Genomic DNA, 10,923 nt, shown 5'->3' with positions numbered 1-10,923 from the left:
CACAGTATCGTTCAGGTCAGTTAAACCACGATTCACACCAAAATTTTAATTGTAGAATCATACTTTATTTTACCGACAAGTCATTACAGGGAGGTCAGGTACAACCTCAGGAAAATGCATGTACAGCTGTGACAAGGGGGGAGAAGAGAATAGCGAGCGATGAAGGGGCAGATAGATGAAGGGGAAAACAGAAACTCTAAGGCAGATAGCCAGCGAAGTTGGCTGCCCACGTGCTGCATCCGCCTCCCTCATTTTTTTTCCCACAGATGCTTCTCCTTGAGCTCCCGTTCAATCTCCTGGATGTATGGGGAGAGGTAAGCCTTTTCCTGCAAGGGGAACAGAGGGTGGGGCAGCAGAATGAGCACAAGTATTTATCTTAGGTCCTACAATTCAGCAGAGGGCAAAGCAAAAAAATATTGTACCGTACAATTATCAACGTCTCTGCTCTCTGCTTTCACCAACCAGCATGGTGAAATATTGCAAACAATCCAACAAGCCACATGGGAAGGCTCTTATCAAGCAGTGGACTGACAAAATGGGCCATACATGAACAAGATGTTTAAATCGAACTGTGTAAGTTACTTTGCAGAATATACTCAAACGAGAGATTATGCATATTCTACACGTACCATAAACAAGAGCAACATAAGAACATGTTATTTGATCAATGTCTCAAATTGTGACGAGATTTTGGCAGTGAATAACTACACGAAGCCTTGAACTCTATTGAGCGGTGGTATTTTAACTGCGTTTATAGTTGAGGTGAATTTCTTCACAAGTCTCATCAGCCCGCCAATGTCACCACATTACTTCATCAAGTAAATGCTCAACAGGAATATCAACTGCGACTTAAGATGCAGTCATAATGATATTCTTTATTAATCAAAACTGCATTCTATTGTACTTTAGTTTTATGCAGCTGGTCAGAGGTTTGTCTCAAATGTTATCACTCATTGCATTCGCCTAAATGTAACATTATCATATCAATCGAAAAGAATACATGCGTTATACACGGGATATTTATGCATTCATCTTGAGCATCACAATATTTTACCAATGAAACGATTAATGTTTGCAATAACCACAACACAAGCAGTCAAAATGCAAACAAAAAAGACAACTCTGATAATAATATGCACTGTCCTTGAATTTGATTGGTCCACACCCGAGATGGCTTTTCTTAGAGCCTAGTCTTAGAGCCTAGCTTTCAATGGAGACTAGGCTCTAAGAAAAGCCGTCTCGGGTGTGGACCAATCAAATTCAAGGACAGTGCATATTATTATCAGAGTTGTCTTTTTTGTTTGCGTTTTGACTGCTTGTGTTGTGGTTATTGCAAACATGATGCCTTGAATAAAGGTGTCAGTTTTTGTGCCAGTTGAAAGGGTAAAACTTATTCCTATAGGTACTAATTGTATTGACCTCAACACAGATGATGAGCTGAGTCAACCCCAACCAGAATTTTAATTTGGAAACCTTATTGCGCGCCACTGGCTCTACCTCTGAGCCACATGGCCAGTTTCTGGAGCAGTAGTCCCTCAATAGAATGGCACATTAACATTGAACTATCGATACTACACAGGTAATGATCAAAGTGGTTAGCGCACTGCACGATGAACCCAGTAACCCGAGTTTGAATCCTGGCCACAAATAACATCGGTTGCAAGTGATGTCTGAACCTTGTCTTGGGCAACCCCCTTCTTCACCAACCCACACCGACTAGCATGGTGAAGTAGGGTCAAACAACCTCCATGAGTGACAAAGCTATTTAAATAGAGCATGTGCAGACCGGCACCCAGCAAGATACTTTTTTTTGTATCTTCAGCTCCACCCTCTCCATACCACCACCAGTCTCCTGCCACCCACTCAGCAAGGCAGCTGCTTGCCCGTACATTTTCAATCTTTGTCCACTGGTCCTTGGGAAGGATCTGGTGCTTGAGCGAGAGGTCGAGGGCACGCTTCATGCGGAACACACGCTCGTTGTACAGGTTCTCGGGCAGCCGCCGGATTGCCTCCTTGATGATGTCATTCTCATGCAGCGTGTCCTCGTACATAAGCCCTGGAAAGAGGCCGTGGGGAAGAGGTAGAATGTTAATGATGGAGGTTGGGAAGAGAGGAAGGCAGTGGAAACAACAAACTATTTGAGAGACTCAACGATGACAAATTTCCACACGTCAGCGTGATGGGTGTAATTTCTCAGACTATTTAACAAAGTAATAATTGAAGAGATTAAAAAAAATGATAGGGAATTAAAACTAACATTCACAGATTAACATTCAAAGTATTCCCTACTACACACGTAGTCTAGAACTCCCTTCCCCTGCCATCTGTGCTGTGGAGTCCCTGCCCCTGTTTAAGTCCAGGCCCAAGAGCTTCCCCCCCTTTTTCCTCTCCCTATGTCAGTCAGTCAGTTTATTTCGAGTGAGGCCCATTGAGCTAAGAAACGATAATTATTCAATGGTAACCAAACCGATTGATTTTAGGTTTGGTCTTAAAGCATGGATTTTTTTTTATATATATAGAATGTAATTATCCATCAAATAATTGATTCAAATTAATTGCACTCACATTAATATAATTCTGCAAAAAGTTATGGATTCTGATTCAAATACAGTATGTTGAAAATGTTTACACGTACATTTTATATATTCATACCACTGTTTCCCATTAACGACACAAATTCGTGAAAATCATGATCATTGTTAGAATTCAAGGTAATATATTTGGTGTCATTAATCAAATCTCTACATTAAAATGAGTATTTTGTATTTAAATTATGAGTATTATCTTGCCATGACAGTGTTTATTAACGTTTTGGTTGCATCACTTTGACCAAATGATTCGCGTGATATTACAAAGTATGCATGTAATGTGTATGGAGATTAGGATGCGAGTTCTTACCATACTTGTTGAAGCCAGCCGCATTGTAGTACCAATTGCGGAACACATTGAAAAACCTCCGAGTGACCGTCACTGCAAGACATGAACACGTGTATATAACCGCCATTATCCACTAAGTGGAGGAGACACCACCACGGCACTTGTGCCGTGGTGGTGTCTCACACACACCATCAACAATCACATCCATTCACCAAGAGGGCATGTGGAATGGCGGTGGCTCACTGAGAGTTTGCGGATAGGTGCATTTTCTCCAGCCTCTCTAATTTCCTCTCACAAATACAAATATTAAAAGATTAATGAACCAAAGAAAGTGACTTCTGTCAACGTAGATGTGGCGAAAGAATCGAAACGTGTTGCTACGGTCTCATATTCTCATCCAATCATTGTTGTCTTTCGTCCAATTGCAGACCTTGAGATTTTGATGACATTAAGGAACACCAATTCCTTTAGTTTCCATGTATACTTAAGGAATTAGGGTTAAGGATAGCATTGGGGTTTCGAGTTAGGAATCATGTTTCAAGATGTGATGTGGGTTTAGGATCAGTCTTTAACGGTTTTTTATTATGACCCAGGAGTTAGGGATAAGTTTAGGATTTAGAATTCGGGTTATGGGTGTGGGTTGAAGTTTACATGTAGGCGTTCTGGGGTTTTGTTGTTGTTAGGGTTTAGTTACGCTAGGGATTTACTTATCGGTATTTAGATGTAGAGTAGTCTACCTTAACATTGGTGTAACCTTGGGGTAATTTTAACTTCAGACGTCTATTGCAAGCGGACCCAGCGACCTCCTGAAAATGGGTATCGAGGTTGATGGGCCTCTTTTCCCTAGTTGAAATATATAAATTTACATATCATATTTTAATTAAACATACGTTATATGCATCAATGCATGATATAGCTGCATGCATTGTCAGCGAATCCACGCAACCGATGTATGTGCTGTACGTACATGCTTGTGTAAAAAATATATATAAAGACTGTACACGTATAAATATTTGTTTGCCAATCCACTGCTGGATGAGGCCCTCCCCGCGCCGTGCGGTTTATTTTGCCATACTTCACCACACCGGTTGCCGAGGGCGGGGAGCATAGACGCCTGAGCACAACGCAGTACAACTTATTCCGCCTCTGCCTGCAACACGGCGCAAACCTCGCAACCTACGGCACCTGTTATACAGTACTGTACGTGGCAGCATTCCGCGCATCGAAGACCTAGCCAGGGTCAACCACCGCGTAGCTGCATTGAACTGAAGAGTCGGGGGAGCATATCCCGGTGATTTGATCACAGGTCGTGGGGGGAGGGGGTACAAATAAAGACACAAATAATTTAAACGAACGTCAATTACACGAACAAATGACTTTACCGCGCCTAATAACCCACACTGAAGTCAAGGACAATGTGTAGGCCTCAGGATGTCGGGGCACAAAATCCTCGCGGAACCGCCCGCGATTAAATGACCGCAAGGCGAAGCGCCGCTCTCGCATCCGTTGTAGCGAACGACTGAAACACCTGGAGGAAGGCGAACGTTTAAATAAACAAGAACCACCATCACCAAAGTGTAAAGTTGTAACCGGTGGGACACGAACCTGACCCCTGGCTCGCCATGTTGAGTCGGCACCGAGGAGGAGCGCGCGCGGAATCACGGGAGGTCGATGACGTCGCTGTTGCAATTCGCAGTTCGTATAAACAGTGCGAGGTTTAATAATATAACGTTGATAATGTAACACTCAATATAATTATGTAACGTTGGTAATGTAGCATTGATAGTAATGTAAAAATTGGTAATGTAGCATTGGTAATGTAGCATTGATAATGGAGCATTGGTAATGTAACATTGATAATGTAGCATTGGTAATGTAGCATTGTAGCATTGATAATGTATCATTGGTAATGTAGCTTTGTAGCATTGATAATGTATCATTGGTAATGTAGCATTGATAATGTATCATTGGTAATGTACCATGATAGGATCGGTAATTCTAGATTTGAAGCTTTCGTGACTGCAAGGATTCATACTCTTTGTTTTTTTCGGTAAAGTCACGTAGGTAAAAAAATAAAACAAAAATGAAAACAACTAAATTAAATCACGACGTTTCGGAGGCAACACAAGCTTCCTACAGTTTGTTTTGCTGTGCCTTTTTTACACCTGATGAAGGAAGCTTGTGTTGCCTCCGAAACGTCGTGATTTAATTTAGTTGTTTTCATTTTTGTTCGTTTTATTTATTTATTACCTACGTGACTTTACCGAAAGAACCAAAGAGTAAGGCACATTAACATTGAACTATCGACACTACACAGATAATGATCACGGTTACATATCACATTCTACAGTACTCTACACAGTACATGGCGATTCAATGCCTCAAAAAAAACTCAAAAGGTGCCCTTAATTCTCATCTCAAACGATTCTTAGGGCGCCCCCAGCAGCAGCTGTCCCTGTGTGCGACCCAGCACCTGGTTCAGCAAGGAGGCATTAATCGACCAGTAAAGGGGGGGGGGGGCGATGTTCGCTGCTATGCAATTGTCATCTCAATTTGGGTAAATTCCGGATAATTTGGGGGTGGGGGGTGGATTTGGGTCAAATTTGGACCGTGACGCCGGCACACGACGGCCTGCAGGTAACCCAAAATATTATCCAGGGCGACCGCTGGGATTGGAACCGCGAACCTCTGAAACAAAATACACCAAAGCAATGCACATATTGTTTTAAGTAAACACTCTTTAGCCAGAAAGTTAGCGAGCAACACTTGTTTTAATCTGCATAGTATTTAGTAAATAGAAAATGAAGGTCTAATTCATTTCCTCGCTCCAACGAGCATGATTCATTGCTGCACATCTCCTGTCGACAGGGCCTGCAGAGTCAGCGGTGGGAATTCCTCGCCGTGCTACGCAACTTTTAAAGCGATCAATTCTCACGGAGACAGGAGGCAAACACAATTAACAAACTCAACGCGTTTGTCAATAACACTGCCCAAAAAGTAAAAGCAGTGTACTTAACGATGATTATTATGATCAACTTGTCACCGCACGGCATTCGCTCCTCGCTCTCGTAAAGAGAGGACCACTCAGAGGCGGCAGGAGGAAGAACCACAGACGAGGGTAAAGAGGGCAGCAGCCACGCCGTGAGTCCGTGCCAGCAAGTGCCCAAGGTCTGCGGTTCTCTATATATTAGGACGTTATTTGACAAACTAACCATGAGCGATTCGTTCATGAGGCTATCCACATATACAAACACAGAGACAATTTCAACCGAGAAGATGGATTCTGGCTTAGCAATCGTTGGAAAGATTTGATAAACCATTTCGGGTCTTAATTGATTGTTCACGCCTACGGTGGCTTTCAGACAGCATACATTAATTTTTCGTCTCCCCCCTCCTCTTTTCCGAACATAGATGGACTCGTCCATCTAAACAAACTGTCAAATCGCTCTTCGTGGCGCTAACGCTTAAAAATAAATAAATAAATACGAACCACCACTTCTTTCAAATGTTCTTGCCGTTGGTTTTCACACCTGATGATGACTGCTTGTGTTGCAGTCGAAACGTCGTGAGAATTTTATTGTTTTATATATATTTTATTATTTTATTGTTTCCCTTCAACGTGACCTTACCGGAAGAACCAAGAATATGAATCACTGCAGTCACGAAGCTTTAAACTAACGGGTGTTTACATGTGGTGGGAAAGCAGCTGGAGAATACCCACGAGTGCATGGGGGAAACACTCTAGCCCGGGGTTCGGCAAGCGAACTAACAAGAAGTGACATACGTTTGAAATTCGGTCAAACAAAACAGAAAAAATAAACCCTCAATACTCTTTGGTTCTATTGGGTAAAGTCACGTAGGTGAAAATAAAATAACAAAAAATCACGACGTTTCGGCCACAACACAAGCGGCCTTCATCAGGTGAAGGGACGAGACTGTCTGGAGGACAGCGCTGGAGTGAGAGAAGCCACGCTTAGATCACGACCTTTAAGCTGTGTGAGAAGAAAACAAAGCGCCTTGACAAAGGAATTAGCATATAATTTAGCATTGAAATGGCTCATTGAAATAGCTAATTTAAAGTATACACATCCGCAGAGGTACCCCTTGACATATGAATTAGCATCGAATTTAGCATTGAAATTGCTGAGTGATTAGCTTGTAACTGGTCACAGAAATAGCTATGTTAAAGTCAGAGCATATACATTCACCGAGGCACCTAGTACTAATCAAACAGGAGAATTTAGCGAAACACAACCACGCTCAGACAGCGGACCTTTAAACTGTGTGCGAGCAAACAAGGTGTTCTGACAAAGAAATTAGCATAAAAAATAGCATTTGATTGGCGGATTTTAGGAAAGAGGTAGTGTACGTGCCGGTGGACTTGCCGTTTGGCGCGGGGGGGCGGGAGGGGGGGAGGGGGAGTTTATCTATTGATGGTATGAAAAGGGAATTTATAAGAGCTGTGAAAGTTTGGGGTACCACTACTTGAAAAAAATATACTGTACCATTGAAATTAGTTTAATGTTTAGTTCGATTTAGAACATCTTTCCAATGGTTGCTGAATTTGAAACCATCTTCTCGGTTGAAATTGTGTCTGTGTTTGTAGATCTGAATTGCTTCATGAACAAATCTCTGATAAAAGCCCGTGGGTTTGCAAAGAACCTTGGTATCGGAGAAAATTATATTGTGATCCCCCACAGCGCTGATCACTGTTACAACGCTGTGTGTGATCACGATATAATTTTCTCCGATACCAAGGTTCTTTGCAAACCCACGGGCTTTTATCAGAGATTTGTTCATGAAGCAATTCAGATCTACAAACACAGACACAATTTCAACCGAGAAGATGGTTTCAAACTAAGCAACCATTGGAAAGATGTTCTAAATCGAACTAAACATTAAACTAATTTCAATGGTACAGTATATTTTTTTCAAGTAGTGGTACCCCAAACTTTCGCAGCTCTTATAAATTCCCTTTTCATACCATCAATAGGTAAACTCCCCCCCCCCCCGCGCCAAACGGCAAGTCCACCGGCACGTACACCACCTCTTTCCTAAAATCGGCCAATCAAATGCTAATTTTTTATGCTAATTTCTTTGTCAGAACACCTTGTTTGCTCGCACACAGTTTAAAGGTCCGCTGTCTGAGCGTGGTTGTGTTTCGCTAAATTCTCCTGTTTGATTAGTACTAGGTGCCTCGGTGAATGTATATGCTCTGACTTTAACATAGCTATTTCTGTGACCAGTTACAAGCTAATCACTCAGCTATTTCAATGCTAAATTTTATGCTAATTCCTTTGTCAAGGAGTACCTCTACGGATGTGTATACTTTAACTTAGCTATTTCAATGAGCCATTTCAATGCTAAATTATATGCTAATTCCTTTGTCAAGGCGCTTTGTTTTCTTCTCACACAGCGTAAAGGTCGTGATCTAAGCGTGGCTTCTCTCACTCCAGCGCTGTCCTCCAGACAGTCTCGTCCCTTCACCTGATGAAGGCCGCTTATGTTGTGGCCGAAACGTCGTGATTTTTTGTTATTTTATTTTCACCTACGTGACTTTACCCAATAGAATCAAAGAGTATGGATCCTAGCAGTCACGAAAGCTTTAAATCTAGAATTAAACCCTCAATGTTGTAAGAACCGCAATGCATTGTGGATACCAGATGGTGCCTTAATAAATTGCGTCACGAAACATTCCATGAGTTTAACACGTAGGCTTTCGCGACCAATATTATTCATAATAAACGTTTTTGAGTTAGATCGCGTTATTTATAAATGTGTCGTAACCCTCCACCACCCGACACGGCCAATCAGCAAAAAAGTGTCACGTTGACAAAAGACAAATAGTTCACTAATTTAACCCACCGGTGTGTTGAAAAGGTTTATTATGAATTCCATGATGAGCCGCATGCCGCAGCTTGCCAACCCCAGCTCTATCCCATACAGACGACACAAGTGGAGTGTCCACATCTTGGATTGCGAGCCGTGTGTCTATGTTGTGTGTCTTTCTCTCTCTGTGTGTGTCTGTGTTGTCTCTCTCTCTCTGCTTGTGTGTCTCCGTGTCTGTGTTTTGTCTCTCTCTCAAATTTAGTTCTACCTGATGACGGTTGCTTGTGTTGCAATCGAAACGTCGTGCTCTATTATTTAATTTATTTTCTTTCTACGTGACTTTACCGAAAGAACCAAAGAGTAATTCCTGCAGTCACGACAGCTTCAAATCAAGTTTGGCGAGCCGGGGTTTATGGAACTTCCTCGGTGCCCACTAGAAGGGAGTTCTAACAACATTTGTGCGAGCCGCCAACCCTCACCTCCGACGGTGCTGGATTACGGGCAAGCATTGCCATCACCGCCCGGCTAATAGGCGATGTTTCGGGCAATGGTCCTTTTTCAGGACAGAGGTGAACACGAGATGCCTGTACGAGCCGAGCACAATAAGGGTGAGTTGGGGTGGTAATGGTCATAAACCCCTTGCATTTCATAACAGCACGTGACACAAACCCCTTCTTGCCAGTTAATCTTTCCTCTTTAGCACAATTCACGGAAGTTCAATTTAGTCTTTGCAAACAAGCTGACGGAAGTTTACGTATTGAACCAGCTGATAATTTGCTGTGCTCTCTCCGGTTAGATAAGGCCTCTTAAATGTGAGTTTCACTTTGTTTAAATTCCACATGTAGGCTCTCGCGCCAGATATGATTCCCAATTGATTGTTGGTCATATCGCTGCGTGAGTAAATTACCAATATGTGACGTACACCCTCCTCCACCCGGCGCAGCCAAATAAAAAAAAATATCAACAAACATGCCAATTTGTGAAAAGTGAGCGAATTGCTCTCCAACACACCGCTGTACCGGAGTAATAATAATTTTAGGACGTCTCTTCACGTGGAAACTTCACTGATTTGGCCCTGTCTGGTGACGGAGGGTGTACGACACGCGTTGTTTTTTCTTACCCACGCGGCGACTGACTCAACAATATATCACGATCTTGATTTGAAGCTTTCGCGACTGCAGAAATCCATACTCTTTGGTTCTTTCGGTAAAGTCACGTAGGGGGGAAAAGAGAAAGCAAAATTAAAAAAATATATTATATCACGACGTTTCGATCGCAACACAAGCGGTCATCCTCAGGCAATGGAAGCTCATTCATGCAAATCTCTCTCTCCCTAATACCCCCCATTAACACAACTGACGTGCTTGCGTCCGTGGACGGAATTCCTTTCCAGCTCAGACCCCACTTGCTTGCTCATCGCCACGTAAATAATCTCGTGTTGTTGTAGCTGCTCTCTCGCTGGTTCAGCGGTTCCACTCCTGGATTATGTTTTTCCCGCCCGAGGACGACCGCTTTGTGTTGCGATCGAAACGTCGCGATATATTTTATTTTTATTTCGTTTAATTTTTCTACCTACGTGACTTTACCGAAAGAACCAAAGATTGTATTACGATTCAACGAGTTTATTTATTGTACGGTACAGCCTCATGTCTCCATGTGTGCATCACCTCCCACGTCCGTTGTTTTCTCACTACACCACCCCAGCTGAGGCAGAGACACTCATCCCACCGCCTTCACCACACCTCGACCCGTGCACCTCGCTCCTCCACGGCCTCCCCACGATCAACAACCTCCTCGGCAGACGACTCACCCACGCTCGTTAAGGGCCGTCCATAAATGACGTCACGCGATTTTGGACGATTTTTGACCCCCCCTCCCCCTCGTCACACGGCGTCACAAAAAGTCAGACCCTCCCCCCTCAATTATGACGTCACAAAACTCTGCCCCCCCTCCAAAAAAAAATATAACATATTTCCATTTTGAAAATAAAGATGCTTCAATTCGATTTAAACTATTGTCATTTTAGTGCGTTTTTAACGTGGCGCTGCACTCTGATGTTGTAGGAATGTTGTTATAACAATTAGTGTTGTTATAACAATTCTATATTTTTTTTAAGTTGCGCATTTTGATGTGACGTCACATTTCTCAACCCCCCCCCCCCCTCGTCACACATCGTCACAAATGTCTGACCCCCCCAGACCACATCGCACAAAAACT

At 42.8% G+C, this 10,923-nt stretch overlaps 1 protein-coding gene across 1 annotated transcript; it reads right to left on the bottom strand.

The window, feature by feature from the left end:
* Positions 1–43: 43 nt before the first annotated feature.
* UQCRB (ubiquinol-cytochrome c reductase binding protein) lies at positions 44–4,590 on the bottom strand. The gene is made up of 4 exons (XM_032961665.2): positions 4,483–4,590; positions 2,899–2,970; positions 1,890–2,056; positions 44–326 (listed from the first exon to the last, which is right to left on the bottom strand). Exons 1-4 carry the CDS (start codon positions 4,499–4,501, stop codon positions 249–251), a joined length of 336 nt encoding a protein of 111 aa, XP_032817556.1. The 5' UTR covers positions 4,502–4,590; the 3' UTR covers positions 44–248.
* Positions 4,591–10,923: the final 6,333 nt, after the last annotated feature.

Source organism: Petromyzon marinus, chromosome 27, assembly GCF_048934315.1.
Source record: "Petromyzon marinus isolate PM22_M1 ecotype Great Lakes invasive population chromosome 27, UKy_Petmar_22M1.pri1.0, whole genome shotgun sequence".
Classification (NCBI taxonomy): Eukaryota; Metazoa; Chordata; class Hyperoartia; order Petromyzontiformes; family Petromyzontidae; genus Petromyzon; species Petromyzon marinus.
Note: the sequence above shows the minus strand (reverse complement) of the source record. Positions and strands in the feature narration are given on the sequence as shown.